At 37.0% G+C, this 23,702-nt stretch overlaps 2 protein-coding genes across 3 annotated transcripts; one reads left to right on the forward strand and one right to left on the reverse strand.

Annotated features, from left to right (window-relative positions):
- Positions 1-1,228: 1,228 nt before the first annotated feature.
- Positions 1,229-20,060, reverse strand: LOC145782616 (PX domain-containing protein kinase-like protein). Of its 2 annotated transcripts, XM_082594427.1 has the most exons (17): positions 19,926-20,060; positions 19,720-19,770; positions 16,136-16,370; positions 14,678-14,829; positions 14,112-14,186; positions 11,342-11,446; positions 10,915-11,019; positions 10,228-10,279; positions 9,898-10,007; positions 9,503-9,620; positions 6,293-6,423; positions 5,708-5,785; positions 5,131-5,217; positions 4,888-4,948; positions 4,513-4,566; positions 3,013-3,054; positions 1,902-2,038 (listed from the first exon to the last, which is right to left on the reverse strand). In XM_082594427.1, the coding sequence occupies exons 1-16, from the start codon at positions 20,019-20,021 to the stop codon at positions 3,044-3,046; spliced, it is 1,521 nt and encodes a 506-aa protein (XP_082450553.1). In that variant the 5' UTR covers positions 20,022-20,060; the 3' UTR covers positions 1,902-2,038; positions 3,013-3,043. The 2 variants fall into 2 exon arrangements, with proteins under 2 accessions (XP_082450552.1, XP_082450553.1); XM_082594426.1 differs by lacking the exon at positions 3,013-3,054 and having other exon boundaries at positions 1,229-2,038.
- Positions 20,061-23,078: 3,018 nt separating this feature from the next.
- LOC145782293 (histone H4-like) lies at positions 23,079-23,390 on the forward strand. Its single transcript, XM_082594080.1, has one exon. It carries the CDS (start codon positions 23,079-23,081, stop codon positions 23,388-23,390), a length of 312 nt encoding a protein of 103 aa, XP_082450206.1.
- Positions 23,391-23,702: the final 312 nt, after the last annotated feature.

A 23,702-nucleotide genomic window follows, 5' to 3' on the forward strand; every position in this document is an offset into this window, starting at 1 on the left:
CATAACACACACCGGCCAGTAGTCTATCACCGTAAAAACAAAACAAAAAAAGCAGCCACTCCTACGGTATCTCAACCTGAAAACTTGTTAACAATAGGCTACACCTGCAAGCATAAAAAAAACAATTATCTACGACTACGTGATAGGCTACCTAACTTATATAGCCTACGGTACCCTTAATGAGTCACATAAATAGACAGAACACGAGTAACAGCCACCCCAACGCATTCCACCTCACTGCCCTCCATGCAAAAAGTGTTGAAGTTGCGCCGAAACAAAACCATAAATTCTTCCAGGGCTGTGCAGTCGTAAAGTCGGCGCGATTTTGACTTGTCCAGAGTATATTTTTTTCCTGACACCACAGGTCTAAATTCTTCTTATAACTTACCCTTGTACGCTAACTTCTAACACTAAACCGTACGTAATCCTCAGAAAAATATTGCTGTAAAACTTCAAGCTGAAATTTAGCTACATAATATGCAGATGGAAGAAATTTTTGAGATGGAATGGAAAAAAACGTCTGCCATTCCATCCAATACACTGCCCAAATTAGTCAATCACTATAACGTTTTTAACCTTTCCTACTCCTCTTTTCTACCTAAATAGGCCAGAGGACCTATGTCCTAACTTTTTGCATTGAAGCCACAGAAATTGTGCTGCCAAGATGGATTCAGATCGTAAAATAAAGACAAACTAACAGGAATAATCTGTTTTGTTTTTGAACAGTTAAATTCTGAAATAGCCTCGTCGAATGTTGCACCGCCATCAGCAATAGACTTGTTTAGGCTAACCTGTCAAAAACAAGCAAAAGTACCAAGATAATTCCTTCCCCTTCTTAAATGCTTACAGGAAGATATATTTCGTCTTAGGCTACTTTAAACTGTAGTGTAGGCTAAGCATTTTTCGCAGACCCGTTATTATCTCTGTATAACAAATACAGTGGTAAGTTGCAACTTTTTCAGGCAATTCCTCATTTTCTACAGCTAAACGCAAGCCATCGAGTAGACTTGTTTTCAATTTTGAAAAATATGTGACTCGGCTGACCAAGTCACATGGCAATTCTACCACGCGGGCTCTGCATTGTCTGCAACTCCTATAGCGATTAAGTCAGTCGGAAAAACAGTCCATCATCGTCTGCAGATGTTACACCAATGTAAAAAAAGATTTGCTGACTGGGAGTGTGAACCTTAGTAATGGCTCTAAATAACATTGCTTATTGAAGCGAAGCGGCAACACTAGAAAATGTATTGCACAACAGAGCAAGCAATTAAAACCATGACAAAATAGGAAAAATAAAATTAAAAATATTGCTGATACAGTATCATATAATCTAGTAGAAACAAAGTTGATCGAACAAATCAAAGCAGCCCACACAAATTTAAGTAGCCCACACCTACTTACCATTAGAAAGGAAAATCATTAGAGCCACACAAGGCATAGGTTTAAAAATAAATCATCTGAAGCTATGATGGCAGAATTGGCAACGAAAAACCGGGCGTAAACTAAGTCAGCCGAAAATCATAATTTGAGCTGAAATTCGATACATCATCAGAATATTGATAAGTTTGGGTGTTTATCAGGATAATTATCGTTTCTATAGCGCTAGTTGTAACGTTCATCTGATGAAAATGAAAGTAAATACAAACAAGTTGATTTATTGTTTCACTGACGTTTCGACACTGAAATTTCACTTTTTCACTTGACATAAGAGTTATTCCATGAAAACTAGTCATGAAGTTGCTTGCGAGTTTCCAGATTAATATTGCGCTGGACTGAAGTTATTGAATGGAAAGAATTGATGAATTTGTTTCTTTCATGTTGAATCTCATTAGCTCCAAATGATTAGAAAGTTTTCAAACTTTTGGTGTTGATTTATCCACAGTGTCCGATCTCTTCAAGGACCCTTTTTTAAATCCCTGGATTGATCCAAGCAGCGCTCCTCTTCCTGCTCCGGAGGGTGGAGGAGACGCAGGACTGCTCAAAGAGCTTGCAGGAGATAGTGGAGGAGGTGGAGCCACAGGTGGTGGGGGTGGAAGACCTGCCAATATTGACAACAGCGTGAAGACCGATGAAACGCATGGACAATTGACATGTGTGATGTTCACAAACTTCTCTTGTTCTTGGATCACTTCGACAGAACTGTTAAAAACCTTTCTCCTGATCACTTGTCAAGCTGAACATGAATCAATTTACAATTTACCGGAGTAATTTTGACTCTGCATGGTCTTAGTGACAAAATTTTTCACTTCAAAGATATTTAGGTGATTTCAATTACACAAATCAAGCGTTAATTTTGACCTTTTATATTTCTAAAACGGTCAAAATTAAACTATTCTATGGTTCACTGAATGTGGGAGGTGTGTGTCATGAAATGCTGACAACGACCGTATTCACTTCTACCACACGCCTGGATTACAAATTGATTACACCGAAAGTAAACACAAATAACTACAGCAATAGCCATTCATGCAAGAAATATGAAATAATAATTCCATATCTTGGTTAACAATCAATAGTTGATGGCAATCCTAGACGGCAAAAATCCGTCATTTTTACTTCGAATGTAAAAATGACGGAGATTGCTATCTGGGAAATGACATTTCTAAGGTTTGACTAACGATCAATTTAGACGTTACTACAGTACAAGCATGCATTCAAGTCCTGCTGTGTTTCTTCACCATAGTAAACACGTTCATCAACATACCTTAAACCTTCTGCCAAACACTGGTAATTTAATGCACCACGTTTGTATGGCCCAAGGTTAACCGGACCAATTCTTGATCGACCCACGATTAAAATCACTACCCGCTTCGTAGCCCTAATTTGGTTTCATCATCAAGTGGTCCAATTGATGTAGGATTGAGTGTAAAATCAACCCTATTTTCAAGCCCTGAAAGTCAGGTCATGTTGTGATCGCACAAATGCTTTGCTCAAGAAACACTAGAAACACAAGCACCACATCAATCCTGTTAGCTCATTTTTTATCAGTTTACAAGTGACATAAGAACTTACTTGATACAAGCAGGGTCACTGCGCATTGGAGCTACGACGATGCTGTGTTAACAATTAAGGTATGATCAAATAATGTTCGAGTTTGATTAAAGGAAAATCAAGTTGTTTAATCATTTCTATTGCTCAGTAGATACAAATTATGCCTCGTGATTGATGTAGAACTTCGAAAATGATGAGTACAGCTTTTTCGACATCCGCATAAGGGAAAAAAAGTGTACAAAATTCAACTTTTGTAGCTTATACTGTAACACAGGGGGTCGGCAGCCTTTTTCGCATTACGGACCGGTTTAAGGCAGACAGTAGCCTACGTAGTTTACCGGCCATCAATAAAACACATACGTTTGGTGCATACTTCTATATTATAACTCACTCAGTAATCGCAATGCCGAAATGGGCTTGTTCTGCAGTAATAAGCTGCTCTCACTTTGGGTTTATGGAAGTCAATGACACTGCAGTGTGTTCGTTATGCCTGACCTACTTTGTAATTTTGTCTTATTTGCTGTTTTTAATGGAATCTTTATGAAATTCTTGTTTTGACTATATTTCTCAGCAAAGAATTTATTAAAAATCAAGTATATATTTTTGCAATAACCCAGTTGATAAAAAAATGCAAGTTTTGCAGCAATTTGGCCTCGGTTTTGCGCGGCACGGCAACAAATTCTTCACAGACCGGCTGCGGCCTAGAGGTTGCCGACCCCTGCATACATAGTTACATACAGTAGCTTGAAAAATGTTTGAAAACTTAAAAGTATAAGCCAAGTTCACGATTGGAAAGATTTGTCTTGCTGAAAAAAAAATCTATTCCCAGAAGTTCTACAAATCACAACAACGATGTTAAAAGTAGGAACATTTTTTCTAATTCAAAAAGTAATGCAAATTTTTATTATTTTGTCAGGTAAAAAAATCACGAAGCTTTTGATTGCTGTCTCCAAGAATAAAATATTGAACTACTCGAAAACTACAACAGATCTCTGGAGGACGATTAGTATTGTCCATTTGATCCTATTCAGCATCACGGAATCAATGATAAATTATTACTTTCATCCTTTTCACTAACTTTTCAACGTCATGACAAATTATTTCGTTAACTAAATGATCATTGTTATGGCAATCCTATCAAAATTCATACAATAATTACTTTGTAACTATGGTATAATGAAGTAATCAAGGAAGTTACATTTTCAGCTCTTGAAATGAATGTTTGTTATTTGCATATAGTTGAGTCAACATGCAGGTGTATGGCAGAGTTTGCATGAGCGTATAGATATAAAAAAGTATCACAGAATTTCACTTAAAAAGTTGCCCGATTTATTTTTCATTAATTTTCCCACATTAAAGCCGTGTTTCAGTCCAACCAAAAACTTTGCTGCGCCAACTGAAAACAGAATGACCTCTTTTTAGTAAAGAATATAATAGGAACGGGCAGTCTGAGCAAGAATACGAACATTTGCACCGCCAGCACAACAGCACAGTGAACATAACGTTATTATAACAACTGACCTGCAGCGGTACTCGAAGATGGGGTATCAGGAGAGGTAGGTGTTGCTGCACTTCCTGTTATATATAAAGTTAGTACGTTTAGTTGGGTAAGTGACAGATCAAAATAAAGCTAAAGCAGCAGGTGATATGTAGCAAACTTTCAGGCATAGTGGGTCGGCTAGATACACAAAAAATTGTCACACTAAAACAAAGTGGAAAAACCAATAAGAGAAGGATGAAATGGCCGCCAAAGACAAAAAACATTCTTATATTTTCATTACCACCTTGAAAATAAGCTTGTTTATAATGAATTATGCGAATGAAACATAGTCTAGTTAGCAAATTCCTGATGTGCGTAGAAACATAACAATGATTATTCTATGGGCTGCATCTGACCTGGAGATAGCTTATCTGAAGTGCTGTCCTCTCCCAACACATCCAACTTCTTCATCGACTTCTGCAAACAGAGAGTCACACTGGCTTTTCAGAAACATAAAATAAAATGTGAGCAATGAAAATAAAGCCAAGTTTAGCTTTACAATTTTAAGTAACAGTGAGAGCACAAGCCATGCAACTATTCAGACAATAAATCCGTCATTTTTAGGTTGTTTCAACGTCTGCAGACGTTGAATCACCAACCTTTCTTGCTTCTAGCTTCCGTCTTCTTCGTTCGCTATCAGAACCGTGGTGTGCCTTTGCTTTCGACATGCGACGTACTTGGCTGATCTGAGGAAGACAACCGGCTAACTTGTTGGAGAGTTAGTTTTAAGCGTAAGGTAAGTGGTGTGTTCTTTTTATCGTTTCATGACTGCACAGTGCACATTAAATCACCCAAAGATGCTCTAGATTTCAGTCACAATCAAACCAATGCTTTCGACAAGTTTTAAAACAGAACACGCGTGTTTCAACATAACAAATATCAACAAAAACTTCGCATCAAAACAGACAAATTCAGTACGTGTAAAGACGGAGTAAACTAAGTAGGCTATTGATTAAAGATAGGCAGTTTCGCATATTCCTTTTAGTGGTGTTTGCAAAACCATTAACAAAATCTGCTTCGCAATTATCCAGCTAAAACATGATGCCTTTTTTGCAGATGCAAAATGTTCGATTTCAAAATGCAAAGCTGTTCATTCATATTTATCAAACGTATCGTAAAAATCAAAAGCGGAAAAGCAAAGACCAAGCATAGAAATGAATCAACATGAAATCCTACCACTTTTTGTTCTTCTTTTAGCTTTCTCTCCATGGCTTCTTTATATTGCTTGAAAGTTTCTTTCAACTTGCTGGGAATCTGAGATTTAATTGCGTTGTTATGTTCCAGCCGTTTAGTTCCAAATCATGATTTAATTACAAAACACAAGTCGAGTTCAGCTATGAACCTATAACGATGTACAACAAACCACCAAACACCAAGGACATTCGTACTGTAAGAAATTAAAAAAAAAAGTGCTTATGCCATGGAAAATATCCAAAAAATAAGAAGAATAACATTCTAGTGATACCAGCAAGTCAGCCTCAAAATGGGAGCTACAGTAGAAACCCGAAATGGCCCGTTTCGGTGAGTCCGATTCGGTGAGTCCGATCCCTTAACGGGGGATTTTTTCAATTTTTTTTTTAATTATTGGGTATCGTGGCCTAATTATCATTGCCGTTTTAGGGTTAGGGGTTAGGAGTTAGGGTTAGGGGTTAGAGGTTAGGAACTCACCGAATCAGACTCACCGAATCGGACTCACCGAATAGTAGCAGACCCGTAGAAACCATCCCAGTTAAAATTGCATGTGAACAACGCATGACGTACCTTCAGCTGTGGTTTGATGCCGACAGTGGTTACTGTTTCGTCAGCAAATAAAGGATGACTCAGCAAACCTTCCAATGTTGGCAAGCCCATCTTACAAGCTTCCACGCTCAGTATGGACTCTAACACTGACCCTACACATAGATGGAATAACATCACTTTCCAAATTCCATGGCGATTCGTGCTCTATATCTTCAACTATTTCATGCAGCTCACATCAACTTTATGACCATATTAAAAACTAAAACTCCATTATTCTAAATCATATGTCTACATGAAATTCTGATAGAGTACGTAATGGTTCACAGAACATGCTAATCAGCAGCCATAACTTTGTAGTTCTGCTTTTGTTTTCACATTTGAGGTTACTATTTATAAAAAATATTATAAAAAGACTGTTGCTTGAAATATGCACAAAATGATTGCAAACTGTAAATAAAGGAACAAACAAAAGAACGCTACAAAATGTCTCCACATATCTGTCTCTAAAATGTCTCTACTATCTGTCTCTAAAATGTCTCTACTATCTAGACATGATAGGAGTGTAGAAACGTTGTACACAAAAATCTGCAATAAAGAACAGGAATAAAAACATTCCTCCATTACATCGCAGTTGCAGGGATTGTCAGAAATATTTGTGCATAGAAGAATGAAGTTTGGAAAACGGATGTCTTAGAAGTGTAACATTGTTGTTTATTATATTGTCATCCTCACTACACAATAGTTTGTTTGTTTGTTTGTTTGTTTATTGGCCGCTGCGAAAAAATATGTACAATAAATCAAAACACAATGTACAGTAAAACTGTTGAAAAGTTTACAATAAAAAAAAACGAGTAAAAAATGATGGTAGCATCACAGCAGCGGGAGGCTGCGAAGTGACCGTTCAAGGTCTTCAAGTCAAGCAGCCACCCTTAACTCATCAATGATAATTATAATTGAATAATTGAGACAAAGAGATAATAGTACATAAATAACGGTGAAGCTGTCCAAGATGATAAGAAATCAAAAAACTGATTAGTAGGTTAATTTAGCATTTGTTTAATATGAGTCAATAATTTTCTTTTTGTACATTCTTTTAAAAGTTGTGAATGAGGATTTGCGAATTTCATCTGATATATTATTCCAAATTTTTGCGCCAGAGTATTTTATTGAGCGTTGTAGTTTTGTGGTTGTGTATCGATAATAATAGTAATCTAGGTTGGTCGAGTTTCGAGTAGAAAAATTGTGAATTTGGTTACATTTTTTAAAGTAGTTTTGAAAAGTGTCGGGTAATAAATTAAAACTAAACTGATACATAAACTTAGCAATTTCAAAGTTGTACAGATCTTTTAACTTTAGAATATTTAGTTGTTTATAAAAGGGTGTGACATGGTCAGCCCATTTGCCTTTCACAACAGCTTTGACTGCCTTATTTTGCAAAACACCAAGCTTTCCAATATGTGTTTTGTATGACGACCCCCAAATTGTCAGTCCGTATATGAGGTAAGGATGCACAAGAGAATAGTAAAGCTGAACCATAGCTTTGGTAGATAAACAATGTTTTAATTTAGAGAGTATGCCAACAGATTTGGAGAGTTTGGAAGATATAGCATCAATATGAGGAAGAAAAGATAGATTTTTGTCAATTAAGATACCAAGGTATTTACGGTAGCAGTGTGAACATTTTTTAGTTGGGTATTGCCGTAAAATACTTCAACATTAGTTGATTTTTGGTTGGTCTTGGGTGCAATTATTAAAAAGTTAGACTTAGAAGCATTTATCGTAAGTGAATTGGCTGTGATCCAACGTTTGATTCCTTTCAGTTCAAGATTAATTAAATTTTGAAGACTTAATAAATTATCGGCTTTAATAACAAGACAAGTGTCATCAGCAAATAATCTAGGAACAGAAGAAACACAGTTAGGTATATCATTTATATAAAGTAAAAAGAGAAGCGGTCCTAATATGGACCTTGAGGGACACCAAACTTTATTTCTTTTAATGTAGAATTTTCTTGACCAATAGACACAAATTGTTTACGATTTTTCAAGTAGGAAGTAAGTAAGGCATTGGCAACTCCTCGAATTCCATAATGATCAAGTTTATGCAAAAGTTTTTCATGGTGAACTGTGTCAAAGGCTTTTTTAAGATCTAGTAAAACAAGTCCAGTCAATTCATTGTTCTGCATTTGCTCGTATGAGGAGGTAATAATGTCTAAAGCAGCATGACTTGTTGAATGGTTGGCACGAAAGCCATACTGAGTAGGCGTTAAGATCGAATGCTTATTTATAAACGACGTCAAACGTTTGAACATTAACTTTTCTAGAATCTTTGAAAAGCATGAGAGTAGAGAAATTGGTCTATAATTATTTGTTTCGAGTTTGCTTCCAGATTTATAAATTGGAATGACTTTAGCAATTTTGAGAACATCTGGAAATATGCCATTCGAAAATGCGTGGTCGAAAAGGATGGATAGAGGCAAGGCTATGATAGTCGAAGAGATTCGAAGGAAATAAGGCGAGATACCATCACTCCCTGCTGATTTATTTAACTTTAGCTGATGTATTTCTTCTATTATTTTGTACACGTCTGGTGGTTCAAGGAAAATAGAAGAGGAAACACGGTTGCTTAAAAAGTCTTTAAAATTATTTGTTTTATCAGTTTCGACTTGTTCTGCGAGGTGGCTTCCGATATTGACAAAAAAAGAATTAAAACTCTCAGCTATTATTTTTGGATCGCTTTCCAGTTTATCATCAACGCGAACACAATCAACATTTTGGGTTGTTTTCTTTTTATTGGGCAAAAGAGAATTTATAATACTCCAGATTTTTTTTGGTTCATTACTATTAATGTTCAGTTGGTTTTAAAAGTACTGCTTTTTTGCTATACTTTTAATCTTTGTTAGTTTATTTGAGTATTTTTTGAGTATTATTATAGCAGATATTTATCATCGCGACGTATGTATGACACCGCATGATTGGTAATATTATATTAGATCAAGAAACAAATGGCAAAATGGAAGTCAAAAAATGATAAAATGTTCAAAAAAGGAGCAAAGGGCAGATTCAAATAAAGAGGATCTGTTTACTGTAAGGAATCTCGAAAGAATTGAAGAAAGTAGACGAAAAGTAACAAATTGCACCATGTAAAATAAACAAACATATTTAAACTATTCCTGTATGAGCCACAAACGTCTGATCTATGACAAGACAATGAGTTTTTTTGGGTACTTACTTATTTCAGCAGGACTGCTGGGAGACAGGCTATCAACCGTCGCCTGATTAAGAGGTCGACCAAACGTCATTTCGAAGAGAAGCTGACCAAAACTGTATACGTCGATCGCTTCAGAACTCTGCAAGCAACAGTCTTAATGAACAAATTCGAACTGGCTTCAAAATTTTATAGAATAATTGACATAATTTTTTTTTTTTTCAGAAAACCGATTTGCATTGAAAATCATCACTTCTTCTAATGTTCACCATCAAATAAAATATATCACAAAAGCAGGGTGCTACAAAGTTGTTATACGTGAGAAACCTAACATGCATACCACGTAAACCAAGATCAACACAGCAAAAGCGTATCCACAATCCGTGTCCGTACTTATTGCTTCGATGATTACAACTTACGTGGATTTTTCGAAATTGACTGTAAAACGGTTTGTAGAAGGGTGGGATTCCGACCATGTAGTTCTCAAGGTCTGTTAGTCTGCAAACTTCTTTGTCGATGATTATGTTTCCTGGAAATATAAACTTAGCAAGCTAAAAAAATAAATTATCTCGCTGCTGCGTCAATTCGACAATAACCGCCAATGTACCAATAAAATTATCTTAAATTACGTTTGACAGACTTGCCAGTATGTAAATCAAGAGGTTCAGGCAGCTTTAAAACTTTTAAAACACTTTGAATGATATTTGAAGATTAGGTGACGCAATTTCGTTCAAAAAATTAAGTTGTACCTGAATGTAAATGGTGAAAAGCGAGACCTTTGTTGTGTAAAAACTTGAGCACCTAAAAACAATTCATTTTATGACTTTAATGCTTTTGTTCTTCGGGCATGAATCATGATGAAACATGACAGTAAACAAGAAACTTTTGCACGTTGTTGATTTGAGAAAACTCTATTCTCGAATCGAAAAACATCCTTTGAGCATCACCTCAGGAGGTTTTCCATACAACAGTTTGAACCACTGATGTAGACACGAGCACTCAAATTAAGCTGCTGCTTTTATATCACAACAATTCAATTCTGCAGCAGTTCAGTTGCTTATAATATAACATGTTACGGTAGAATTCGCCTATGGTGACACCAGAAGGGACCGCGGAAAAAGTGTCACCATAACCGAATTCTACTCAACTGTTGCGTATGCAAAAGGGACTTTGCAACAGGTGTCACTATAGGCGAAGTGTCACTATAGCCAAAGTCACTATAGGCGAATTCTACTGTATTTCATCAGCAAAAAGTCTGGTTTTTTCCACCAAGCTTCGTTTAATGGAAAACGTCTTACTGCACTGCACAACTGTTGACACAGAGATTCGATCCTACCTTTGTTGCTTCGTCTTCGATTAAAGAAAAACAACCCAAAGAAAGCGGGCTCGCTGGCAAAACAAAAAAAGAGAGGGTGGTAACAACACAAAAGATATACCTCTAGAATTTGACGACCATACTGCTTTATTTCGGCCAAAGAAAAGCCCTGGCAGGTCTTCGGATTGCAATATCTCTTTAAAAATGTTGCTTTCGTTGGTTTCGTCTAAACAAAAACAATAAAAAATTGAACACTAACACAGTTAGAAGTCAGGAAATAACAACTAAAAAGAAAAATAAGAAAATTTCAAAGATGATAAGTAAAACCATTTAAAATCGAAAATGTTCTAAATATGAAATACATTTTTCGTAAATTATAGCTAGTACACTGCACTGTAGGTAATTGCATTAAACGCTCAAAGCTGATCTACCCTGTCAGCACCAGAAAAGTTTATTAGATGAATCGTTATACGTTTAATATGAAAAGCTTTGTTTGGTGTCATGAAAGCAAATTCGATATAATCATCCAGCAATATACGTCCACTCACTTTACAAATGAGGTCCCTCATGGAACCGTCTTTGTTGAAGTCTCGGATCACTAAAGCTCCGTTTTCATTGGCCAGAGCATGAATGAATGGGTAAATGGAAGGGTGCTGCAGTTAAATGAATTGAAAAATAAGTTGATAGATTATAAAAAGGAAACGGCAACCAACAGAAAATAAAACTAATTTAACTTAAAATGAAAGAGAATCACACACAAACTAGCTATTTCCAATCTCAACATACATATCATGGCCCCCAGTTATGTAACCATAACTGAAATAGATATTTCAAAAAATCTACCACCACAATTTGCAGCGAAACCCCAGTCAATTGCTCAAAGCGTTTCAATTTCTGTGTGTGTGAAACTTATATTCTTTTCCACATACCCGATGCAACAATCTAATAAAGCATAGTTTATTTTCACAAGACAAAGTAGTAAATATTTCATGCAAAACACAATATCTTAAATCTATTTCTAATGATCATGCTCCCATCTGCTCCCAATTGCTCACACTCAGAACAAAATCTCTCTGGTTTACTATGGAACTCAAGAAAGAAAAACAAATTCGAAAAAAGCTTGAACACAAATGGAGAAAAACTAAATTATCTATTCATCGAGATATTTACAAAAAACAATGCAAATATGTGAACATGTTAGTACTTAAGGCCAAGAAAAATTACTATCTTAAGCAAATCAGTGAAAGCAAAACTCCAAAACAATTCTTCAAATTTTCTAAAACATTGATGGGCAAAGATAACAGAAGTGTTCATCCAACTGGAAAGTCTGCTCAAGAAATTGCTGAATCATTTAACCAATACTTTTCAAACAAAATTAGTTTAATTAGGAATACTCTTCCATGTCTTGACCATATAACTGGAGGAACTCAGTCAGCAGATCCTTGTAACCATAATCACATTGATTTTTCATTTTCTAGTTTTTTTGAAACGAACAAGACTGAAATTCTTAACATTTTAACTGCATTATCATCTGCATCTTGTGAACTGGATCCAGTACCCTCATGGCTCCTCAAAAAGCATTCATCATCTTTTCTGTCTATTCTGACCTCCATCGTAAACAAATCCTTGACAAGTGGTCTTGTTCCCCCAAAACTTAAACATGCCATTGTTCGTCCACACTTAAAAAAGCCTAGTCTAGACAAAGAAGAGTTCAAGAACTATCGCCCTGTGTCCAATCTATCTTTTGTGTCAAAAATATTGGAAAAAGTAGTTGGCAGACAGTTAAATGATTTCTTAAACGTGCAAAATTTATTTGATATCAATCAATCTGCTTATCGTCAACATCACTCCACAGAAACAGCTTTACTAAAAATCCATAATGATATTGCTACCGTACTTGACTGTAATGACAGCGTTGTTCTACTTTCTCTTGATCTATCAGCTGCTTTTGATACCATTGATCACAAAATTCTTCTAAATCGTCTCAAATCAGATTTTGGCATTACAGGAATGGCACTTGACTGGTTCTCTTCTTATCTTTATGATCGAACTCAATCTGTAGCAATTGACAACTCAATGTCTTCTGCAACATTTCTTTCTTCTGGAGTTGCTCAGGGTTCTGTTCTCGGCCCTGTCCTGTTCTGCCTCTACATAAAACCTCTATTTGACATCATAAAGCGACATGGGCTTTCATACCACTCATATGCTGATGATATACAATTGTATTTGCGTGTTACTGATGAAGATTCATTGTGTTGTATTAAGTCAAAATTCCAAAAATGTATGGTTGATATCTCAAATTGGATGTCTTATGATATGTTGAAACTGAATCAAGATAAATGTGAGTTTATTGTATTTTCTCCGAAACGGTGTATTTCAAAGTTTAATGACATGACCCTTACCCTGAGTAATATCAATCTTTCTTCTTCTAACTCAATTAAATTGCTTGGTGTAACATTAAATCAACATTTGTGTTTAGAAAACTTTGTCAGTTCCACTGTTAAATCTTGTTTTTTTTCATCTTAGAAATATTGGTTCCATCAGACAGTTTATTAATGTTGATGCTTGTAAAACTTTAACTCATGCACTTGTGACATCCAGGCTTGATTATTCAAATTCATTGTTAAATAACATTCCACATTGTACTATTTTGCGTCTTCAAAGAGTTCAGAATGCTGCTGCTCGGCTAATTACTTTAACACGTAAACGTGAGCATATCACTCCTATACTAAAATCCCTGCATTGGCTTCCAGTATTGTATCGTATTCGCTTCAAAATATGTCTATTAATTTATAAAGTTTTCCATGGTTTTGCTCCGAACTATCTGGACACTTTGCTTGTTCATTATAAACCTGCCAGAACTTTGCGTTCTCAGCATCTATTGCTCTTGTGCAACCCTTCATGTAAGACACAATATGGAAATCGTACCTTCCCAGTTGTTGCTGCCAGTTGCTGGAACTGTTTGCCTATTTGTGTGAAAGAAGCTGAAAATTTAAATGAATTCAAAGCTCGCTTGAAAACGTTCTATTTCAATGAACATTATGACTGAATGTACCGTATTAATTATCACCATTGTCATGTACAGCGCCCAGGAGCATAGTTTGACTGTGGATGTGGCGCTATATAAATATTGTTATTATTATTATTATTATATAAAGTGTAGTTGCAAAAAGACAAGCAAAAAATGCACTTCTACAGGCTAATGTAGTCAAAGGTAGAAATACGGTAATGTTATTTGAAGGTTGAACCAAAGTTGTTGAGCCACAGCAACTATAAAAAACTGCAAAATAAGGCAGATATAACTTTCTCGCGTCTCACCTGAATGTTCGGCAACAGCTTCATGATAGAAGCTTGGTCTTTGGCTGGCAAGAGACGATTGGGGCCGTATTCAATCTATAGAAAATATCATACATTCAATTATTTTCCTGTGTCAAAAACACACGACAAATTTATAGAAACTTTTGGTAAAAGAGTGGTTATAGTACTGTAGTAACTAGACTGATGAAACCACGCAACGCTTCGAAAATAACAATCAATTCAACAGCAACTGCCGACTTCGGTTGATGTGAAGAATAATTCAAACTTTTTCTAAAGAATTAAACTCAACCGAATTTAAACAACAATCATAGAACAGTGCTGATTTCTAGTGAAAACTTAGAAAATAAAAAACCGTTACAAAAAGAATATGGTAGCGTATGTACCCATTTTTGACTAATTTTATAAAACATAGTCAGTACTCACAGCATTAGAGTAAACAGAAGTTATCAGAATTTTTTCCAACATACTCTTGGCAAATGTAAAGTTTGCTGTAAATGCACAACAGTTCTGAAAGATTTTCTACAAAAGTTAATCATGCGACAAAAAGGTTTATGGTGAAGTCATACCCAGGACAGCATGAGTCTTTGCTTAGGTTGGTCTTTAGGCTTCACCAAAAATGAGCTCTTACGTATTCGCCATCCAATTTCACGAAGAGGCTCAACAACCTCCCAACTCGGCTCCGATCGCAGGAACATTGAGACGAATTGAAGAGCAATTTCTAAACAATCGTTCATGTTGTGAAATTCTCAATATATTATCAATGTTTTTCTATTACGTGCACCAGCTCATTGGCTTAGTGGTTATAGTGTCCACCTTTGAATCAGTAGGTGTGGGTTCGATACCATGTATAAATGCGGAGTTATATATACCAAAGGCAAAAACTTAAAAGTGGTACAGGATCTGATTCCTGCTTGACACTCAGAAAAGAAATGGTTCAAGGTATTAATGTACATTGTACAAGGCTGGGCCTTCATACAGCTGTGCTAACATTTTTGCATTGTTAAGCACTGAAGCAGCGAATATCCGTGATGGATACGCGTTGCGCAAAACACATTATTATTAACCCAGAAAATATTACAGAAATAGGCCTTTGAAATCAAGAACCGATACAATAGCACCTCAGTTGTTAACTGGTGCACAAGATTAAGCAACAACTCATTAAAACTCTTATAATTTTGAGATGTTTGTAGCTTTCAGCAATGTGTATCAAGAAAAGTATAGTAAGTATTGGCTTCATTAACAAATGAGTGATAACTGTAGAAGTTAAGTTATGGTACCACCCACAGCAGACGACTGATGGACGATGAACAAACAACCCCACACTTTGCACCCTGGGTTGTTTTTTTTTCGCTGAGACTTTTCGATCATTTGTCCGAAATGACTTGAAAAAATTCGGTCATTTTTTATTTATTTCGGTCATTTTTTCTGATGAAAATATTTCCTTTTAAGTAGCTGATACAAATCAAAATTTGCACTTCCTGACTAGCTACAACGTTAAGTTTCACTGAGAAACGTTGTCGTGTTTTATCTTAGAAAAGTTAGAACAGACAAATTCTTCAACGTTCGTTTTTTGGTTCAAATGTCCGTTTTTTTCGGACATTTTGACCCAATTGACTATCTATTTTTTTGGACATTTTGACTGAATTGACTATATTTTTTTTGGATATTTTGCTAAAAAATTGGTCAATGACCGAAAAAAAAAGCTTTGCACTGTAAGAATTTGGTGGACACGTAAACGTATTATAAGTGTATCAGCTTTGAAAGCTTATAAAAATAAGATCACAAAAATATTGACTAGGCTATATTATAAGATAAAAGTAAAAAATAATTTTTAGATTGAAACAATTCCCCTGCTGTAAACATGTTGGTAAAAAATATCTACAGATACCAGTGAACTGTTTTTAAAATAAAATTAAAAAATTAAAAATTTTTAAAAAGTCAAAATTTAAAAAAGCTCTAAAATCTTATTATAGCTTGTGCATTTGTAAACAGTAACAAGTTGACACTTTATTATTACCACTTACCAGTGTGGTTAGCATTGTAGTTAGCAGTATCCAGAAAGTTTTTCACCACAATGTAAGAAGCCAACATTGGGTTGCCAAGAATAGCATCCATGAGCAACTGCAAACCATGTTGTCTAGCAGCAATAAACTCTCTTTCCATGTTGCCCAGCAACCGCTTAGGCGGCAATGGCAAATCAATGCCGGATATCTTTAAATTTTCGTGCAGTGCAACAAAATCATTATAGCGCCGACGCACCTGTTACAAGAACATGACAAAAACCATTAACTTTTACTTCAGCAATAATTTTTTGATGATCAGTTTTTGAATGTATGTAATGTATATCATATAGCATAAAGTTACATTATACACTGCAGCAAAATTATGGCATTTAGTGTGATAGAAAAGAATACTAACTAAGGTATAAAATTATTTTGTTTTAATTATGTGCCATTTTACACATATGCAAAGAAATCTAATCAATGATTTATCAGCCCTCGAAATTAGCTTCCATCTACGACGGAAAAAACATGGCCGTCGCCAAATCAACAAACCTTAGATTGCGGCGGCAATTGTCGTATGCTTTAATCAAACGAAATTTTATGCGCTTCTTCATTGTGTGTCACACGGCGGTAGCCCAGAGCATCACGCAAGCTATTTTATGCGCTGATATTGCTCTTGTGAACTGTAAAAAGTTTGCAACCTTATAAATACTGGCTTAATTGTTACGCAAAAGTTATTCTTTCATCAAATGCTTACTTTTACCGGTGTCGTTGCGAATATAAAAAGTGGTACAAAATTGGATAAATGGTTCTTTGGCAGTAAAGAAAAGTAATGCTTCCGATCATATGGCATCGCGCGTTCATGAACGGGCAGTTTTGCGTCTTCAAGTATTCCAGTGACAACGCGACAACCTCATCCTCCGATACAGCATCTGATGATTCCGACTCTGACTAGTTTTTCAAACAGACTTTGTGTTGCTCGCAGTATCCTAATTGTTCCGAAATTATGTTAGTGTACTATATACGTATCTGTTGAGGGCCCTAGTGTACCAATCACCACCGAGATGATCGAAAGAGCCATCAGTAAGATGCGCATGGGCAAAGCTCCTGGTCCTTCAGGAATAATAGCAGAGATGCTGAAGCCAACAGGCAAAACTGGAGTTGCTCTTATACGAGATCTTGTAGAAGCTATTGTTAGCGAGGGTCGTATACCAGCAGACTGGGAAGAAAGTTACATCGTCAATATCTATAAAGGTAAAGGGGATGCCCTTGATAGGGGTAATTACAGAGGCTTGAAGCTGCTTGACCAGACCATGAAAATACTTGAGAGAGTGACAGAACAATTGATTAGGCAACAAGTACAGATTGATGAAATGCAATTCGGCTTCATGCCAGGCCGAGGTACAACTGACGCCATCTTCATCATCCGTCAACTTCAAGAAAAACACCTTGCCGTAAACAAGACTCTCTATATGGCCTTTGTAGACCTAGAAAAAGCCTTTGATCGAGTGCCAAGGAAGGTGATCTGGTGGGCCATGCGAAAGCTGAGTGTTGAGGAATGGCTAGTACGGATAGTACAATCAATGTACCTGAATGCTAGGAGCTGTGTGCGTGTAGGGGATGGGCACAGTAACACTTTCAAAGTAGGCGTAGGTGTGCATCAGGGTTCTGTATTGAGCCCACTGCTCTTCATCATTGTCCTGGAGGCCCTGTCACTCGAACTGCGCACAGGCTGCCCTTGGGAGCTGTTGTATGCGGATGACCTTGCCATTATCGACACCTCATTGGAGTCACTAGTTGACAGAATCGCCGCCTGGAAGAAGGGAATGGAAGCAAAGGGCCTAAGAGTGAACATGGGTAAGACCAAAATAATGATCTCTGGCATCAATCAGAACTCCCTAAGAAGATCAGGAAAGCACCCTTGCCCGGTATGCCTAAGTGGAACCGGTAGCAACTCTATCTTCTGCACCAATTGCTCCCACTGGGTCCACAAAAAGTGTAGTGGAATTAAAGGGTCACTCAGACCGGACCCACACTACTCATGCCCACGCTGTCAGGGCACAGCAAGACCAATAGATGGCAGGCCGGTAAGCGAGGTTGAGATTGAAGGTGGCACACTTGACGTGGTAGCTGACTTTTGCTACCTTGGTGATACCATGTCTTCTGGAGGGGGGTGTGAGCATGCGGCTATAACTCGGTGCAAGTCAGCCTGGAAAAAGTTTAGAGAATTTCTCCCTATCCTCACAAGCAAGCAACTTCCTGCTGCAACCAGAGGACAAGTTTACTCCAGTTGTGTGAGGAGTGTCATGCTCTATGGCTCTGAAACGTGGGCTACTTTAGCAAGCACCGTCAAGCGCCTACGACGTAATGACAGAGCGATGGTAAGATGGACCTGCCTGGTCGGGCCTGAGGACAACATCCGGTTTGAGACTCTGCTATCAAAGCTCAAATTAAAAGACATCGGTGAAGTTCTCCAATTAGGCAGACTGAGATGGCTTGGTCACGTTGAGCGCAGCTCAAGCTGGATCTCACAGGTCAGATGTGTCAACATCGCAGCACAGCGGGGTCAAGGTAGACCAAAACTTTCTTGGGAAGAACTTGTAAAACGTGACCTTGTAGCCCTGAACATGGACTCTGCCAACCCAATAAATCGCGAAGTGTGGAGGGGAAGACTTCGTTCTCGACAGACAGACAGGCCACACCCTCGACATGAGGATTAATTCATGGCCTGTATAATCTAAATTGGTTGATGATGATGATGATGATACGTAAATCGAGGCAATCTTCTCGCAGGGAGCTATCAATTTGTTACCGGTACCTGATTGAGCAATTAACGTTATTTCATGATAATTCAACGTCGCTAGATGTCGAATTAATGTAAAACAAACGTAAATTTCTTATTGGGCAATTGGGCATTGTTGTTACGCGATATAACCCGCCCGGAAAATTAAATCGATTTGTGCTGACTCGAACGTTGAATCAACCCAAATTTAACTTACTTTTTCCACTCCAATGAGTTATTTAACGTGAATCACCGTAACAGCGTGCGTATCGCGTTGCCCGCTTTATCGCTACTTTTGGTATTATTACATCACAACAAATCAAACAGTGCGGTCGTGATAGACTATTCGATTATTTTATTCTCTTCTCCTTTTACATGTTTTGGTACAATTTTTTCGTAATAAACGTTCACAGCAATTGCCGAGGCAATTTCACCTTTTGCCGTTTGGCCTCGTTAACGTTTTTGCGAAGTAAAAATATGCTAATTTTGAAGACTGTGTGAGTGTTCACAGCAAGTAAAATAGTCCGAGGTGAGGTCTTGGTGCGATGTTTCTGCTGATTAAACTCCCGCTGCGAGTAAATCAAATTAAGTAAAACAATGTTTGTCCGAATTAAATGCTCATTTTGTGACGGCATTTTTATAGCCGTAGCAGAATGGCCATTATGACGTTTGCGGCGGCATTTACCACAGCAATTGCCGTGTGCCGCCGCTAATTTTGAGGACTGATTTATATAAATGTCTTCAGTAACACAAACAAGAAGTCAACTCTATCATATCAAAAACTTTTAATACACATTGTTGACAGTACAAAATATAAACTCACCATCCAACAATTATCTTTCAAAGGCCCCCTTTGAACTCTCAATATAAATTCCTGAAAAATCAATAATCACCTTAGCCATGAAGTGATTATTATGTAGGTGGGATTTACCTTATATATAACTTAACAGTAACAACTTATAACATAGTAATACAGCAGTTGAAGAAATTAGAGATACAATGGCACTGTAGGCAACACAACTTTCATACCGTATGTGATTGAATAGTTTCAGCTCCAGTAATAGCGCATGTTAAGGGCTCCGTGTCATCTATTACAGCAACTTTTGTTTGTTCCAAAACAGACATTCTGTTGCAAGTAGGCTTTTTTGAATACTAATGGATTCTAAATAATGAGATATATTAGAAGTTTACAACATAATCATACAGTGCACCAAACTAATTGACTAACACAAGCGTACAAAGTTTTTTCAGTATTAATTGAGCCAACAGTTTACAAAATTGCACTATAGATGTTGGTTCGGTTTACATTTACCTAATAACTAGACTGCGTAAAAAGCTTGTAAAGCCTACCTAGAAGGCACAAAATAGTATGCTATAGGGTGGTCCAAAAAAAAACTAAATTTTAATTTTTAAACTTTTTTTTGTTTAGACTAGGTTAGTTGACATCCGAGGGAAAACGCCTGTCTTCATAGTTGAGAAATGTTCCCGCTATGGGTTCACACCCTATGTGGTGACATCATAACGGTATAAATGGTTCGGTATAAAATATATATATAACGGTATAAAAAATATATTACATTGTGGTCCAAAATGACACCTTGCCAAGTTTTGTTGAGATTGGTCCACATTTGATGCCCTAGCAGTGGGCCGATACAGCCCGCCGGGTCAAAATCGGCCAATCTGGCTAAATCTCAGAACCGGTAAGCCTAGAACGCTCAAACTCGGCTTTAAAGAAGCAGAATCCATGGTTTCCTATCAAACTTCCAGAGGGTTTAGGGGTCTAAAACATTTAGTTTATGAAAAAAATGCAAAAAACATATTTTTGACCAAGTGTGGCCCCCATAAACATGTAATGTTCAACTTTTAGTGTAATATAATATTCATATTCTATTCTTTATTTTATTGTTTAGCCTATTTCTTATAATATAAATTGAATTTTATTGAAATACAATTGTGAGTGTTAGCCTGGTCAAATGTTTTAAGGTTCAAACAATTTGAGAAAAAAAGCTATTGATTTGTTTTCTCATGCACCTTTATCTCTCTAACATGAACAATCTTTTAACACATGCTGCAAGTAAACCTGGAGCTGATATAATAATAATAATAATAATAATGTATTCTGGGCCAGTACACATGGTACTACAGAGAAAAACATTAACATACTCGCAAATAACAATTGATAAGAAAACATAAATAAATAAAAATAAGAAATTTTTGAAGAGAAAACAAAAATCAATATATACCGTACAATACAATAAGTCTCCGTCCTGGTCACAAATAGCATGGCATCATATTACATTGAATTTGACCAAAAATATAGGAAGAAACTACTTCACCTTTTCTTTACTGTTCAGACATTTCACCTTATACGTGTTGGTCGATTCCAACTTTAACGACATATTATTTATAACCAGGCGGAGACATGCACACCAGTTCCGCTAAACTGATCAGCGGCTTTCGCTCCTATTCTGATTGCGCCATAATTTAACCAACAGCTATAACTTGGAATGCATTTGAAGAGAGGGGCGTTCTTCCCGGCTATCAGCACAAGGCTGAGCACTCGCTAGTACAGCGAGCAGCTGCGAGTTGTACTAGCTGTCATCCTTTCCAATCAATCAGCCATCCTTTCCAATCAATCAGTCATCCTTTCCAATCAACGAGTTGCAATCGTTGATTGGAAAGTCTGAATGGCTTGCGTGGAAGCTACACCGTTATAGTTAGCGAATCGCAGCTGCTCGCTGTACTAGCGAGTGCTCAGCCTTGTGCTGATAGCCGGGAAGAACGCCCCTCTCTTCACATGTCCTCTGCCCTGGCGCCTGCTGGTTTTGTTGGCTCTTTCTTTGTTTCCACAAAGATAAGAGTTAAACTGACTGGTAAAGCGGTGGTCGAATATCATTGTGGCAGAATTAGTGGTGCGATACTGACGAGCCCAGCCTCATGGGCGAAACACGGTGTCTATCGCTGTCAATTCTTGCTACAAATCGGCTGCCGAGAAACATATTGGAATGCATTGTTTTAACAATTTCATGTTCTCAGCTTGTTTGTATGTGGTGCTGTTAAAACAAAATGCATAGACCTTACTACCCAGGCTTAAAATTCAAGACTATACTATGATATTCTTATAAAATCAACTTTGACCTAACCACAATTTCAGTGTTGCCAATCCTTTTGAAAACGTTGCTAATAAAACATAATAACGTTAACAACGTCAATAATTCATCTTTTACAGTGTTTCTACTCGAATTTTTGGCATTGGCATAAACATTGTCAGCTAAACACTGTCTAAAAAATCGTAATAACACTTTTCAGTCTCAATTTCCGAAAGACATTTATTTAAATAGCTAGTTTGATAGTATGTGCCAACTGCTTCCAAAAAGAGCCAAATATTGAAAACAAAGGGCCAAAGGGCCAAACAATTTTTTTGGGGGCCAACTACCTCTAAAAAGGGCCAAATTTCACAAATTTGGCCCCAAAAAGGCCAATCTGGCAAGCCTGTTATGGTCTAATAGATTGTAATTAAAATCGCCCATAATAAAACATTGTGCATTTGATTTTGATATTGTTTTTATAGTTAGAAGGAGTGTCTGCAGAAAATTACAGTTGACAGCACAAAGTGATTGAGGGGATCTATAAATAGTACCACAAGTTAACTTTTTTTTGTTTACGAATAAATCAACAAAAAGAGATTCAAACTTTTTTTCTTTCATAATAGTTAAGTCAAAAAAAAAAAAAATTTCTTACAGAGAACATAAGATTATCTTTAATGTACAGTGCTACTCCTTCGCCCTTCTGTTTGCATCTGCTGTTTGCAAGAAAAACATACCCTGCTAGGGAGGTAAATTCACCAATGTGATTTATTTTTAGCCATGTTTCATTGATGGATATAATATGTGGTTTAATTTTCATGGAGGTTGCAAGTGCTTGAAGTTTAGAGAAATTGTTTGGGTTGGATAGAGATCTAATCTTTAGATGCATAGTTATCAGGGATTCATTTATTTGCATATTTGCTAATAATGAGCTTGCTTCAGTTGAACTGATATACACATCATTAACTTCAAAATATAGAATGATTTATTTCTTGCAAGTTAGAGAATTAATCATATAGAATAATTTATTTCTTGCAAGTTAATTTCACTTTGTGTTGAACTTTTGTTGTAGCCTATTTGCATCCATCTTACGAAAATGTCTGGACGTGGCAAAGGAGGAAAGGGTTTGGGAAAGGGAGGCGCTAAGCGCCACAGAAAAGTCTTGCGTGACAACATCCAGGGAGTCACCAAGCCCGCTATCAGGCGACTCGCTCGTCGAGGCGGTGTCAAGCGCATTTCCGACTTAATTTACGAAGAAACCCGAGGCGTGTTGAAGGTCTTCCTTGAGAACGTGATTCGCGACGCCGTCACCTACACCGAGCACGCAAAACGAAAGACCGTCACCGCCCTCGATGTCGCTTACGCGCTGAAGCGCCAAGGACGAACCCTGTACGGTTTCGGCGGTTAGAAGGCTCATCAATGACAGCGACAACAAAAGTGACAGCGACGACAAGTTAGAAATAAATTTCTTTGGGTTAGAAAGTGTTGTGTTCAGTTCAGTTTGTTTTTACTTCTGAAAATCACAACAACAAAAAAAAACATATATGACAAACATAGCAGAGGTCCAGAAAAAGGTAGAAGCGACAAAACGCGGACGTGATAGCGTGCATGATACCAAAGCAGGGCAATCAGTTTTAAAATTAATGCAAGTTTATGAACCGGTTTCTACAACAACTAAAAAAATAGAGATGCAGATTAGACCCGGCTTCAGTAAAATACA

This window comes from Aplidium turbinatum, chromosome 13 (assembly GCF_918807975.1).
Source record: "Aplidium turbinatum chromosome 13, kaAplTurb1.1, whole genome shotgun sequence".
Classification (NCBI taxonomy): Eukaryota; Metazoa; Chordata; class Ascidiacea; order Aplousobranchia; family Polyclinidae; genus Aplidium; species Aplidium turbinatum.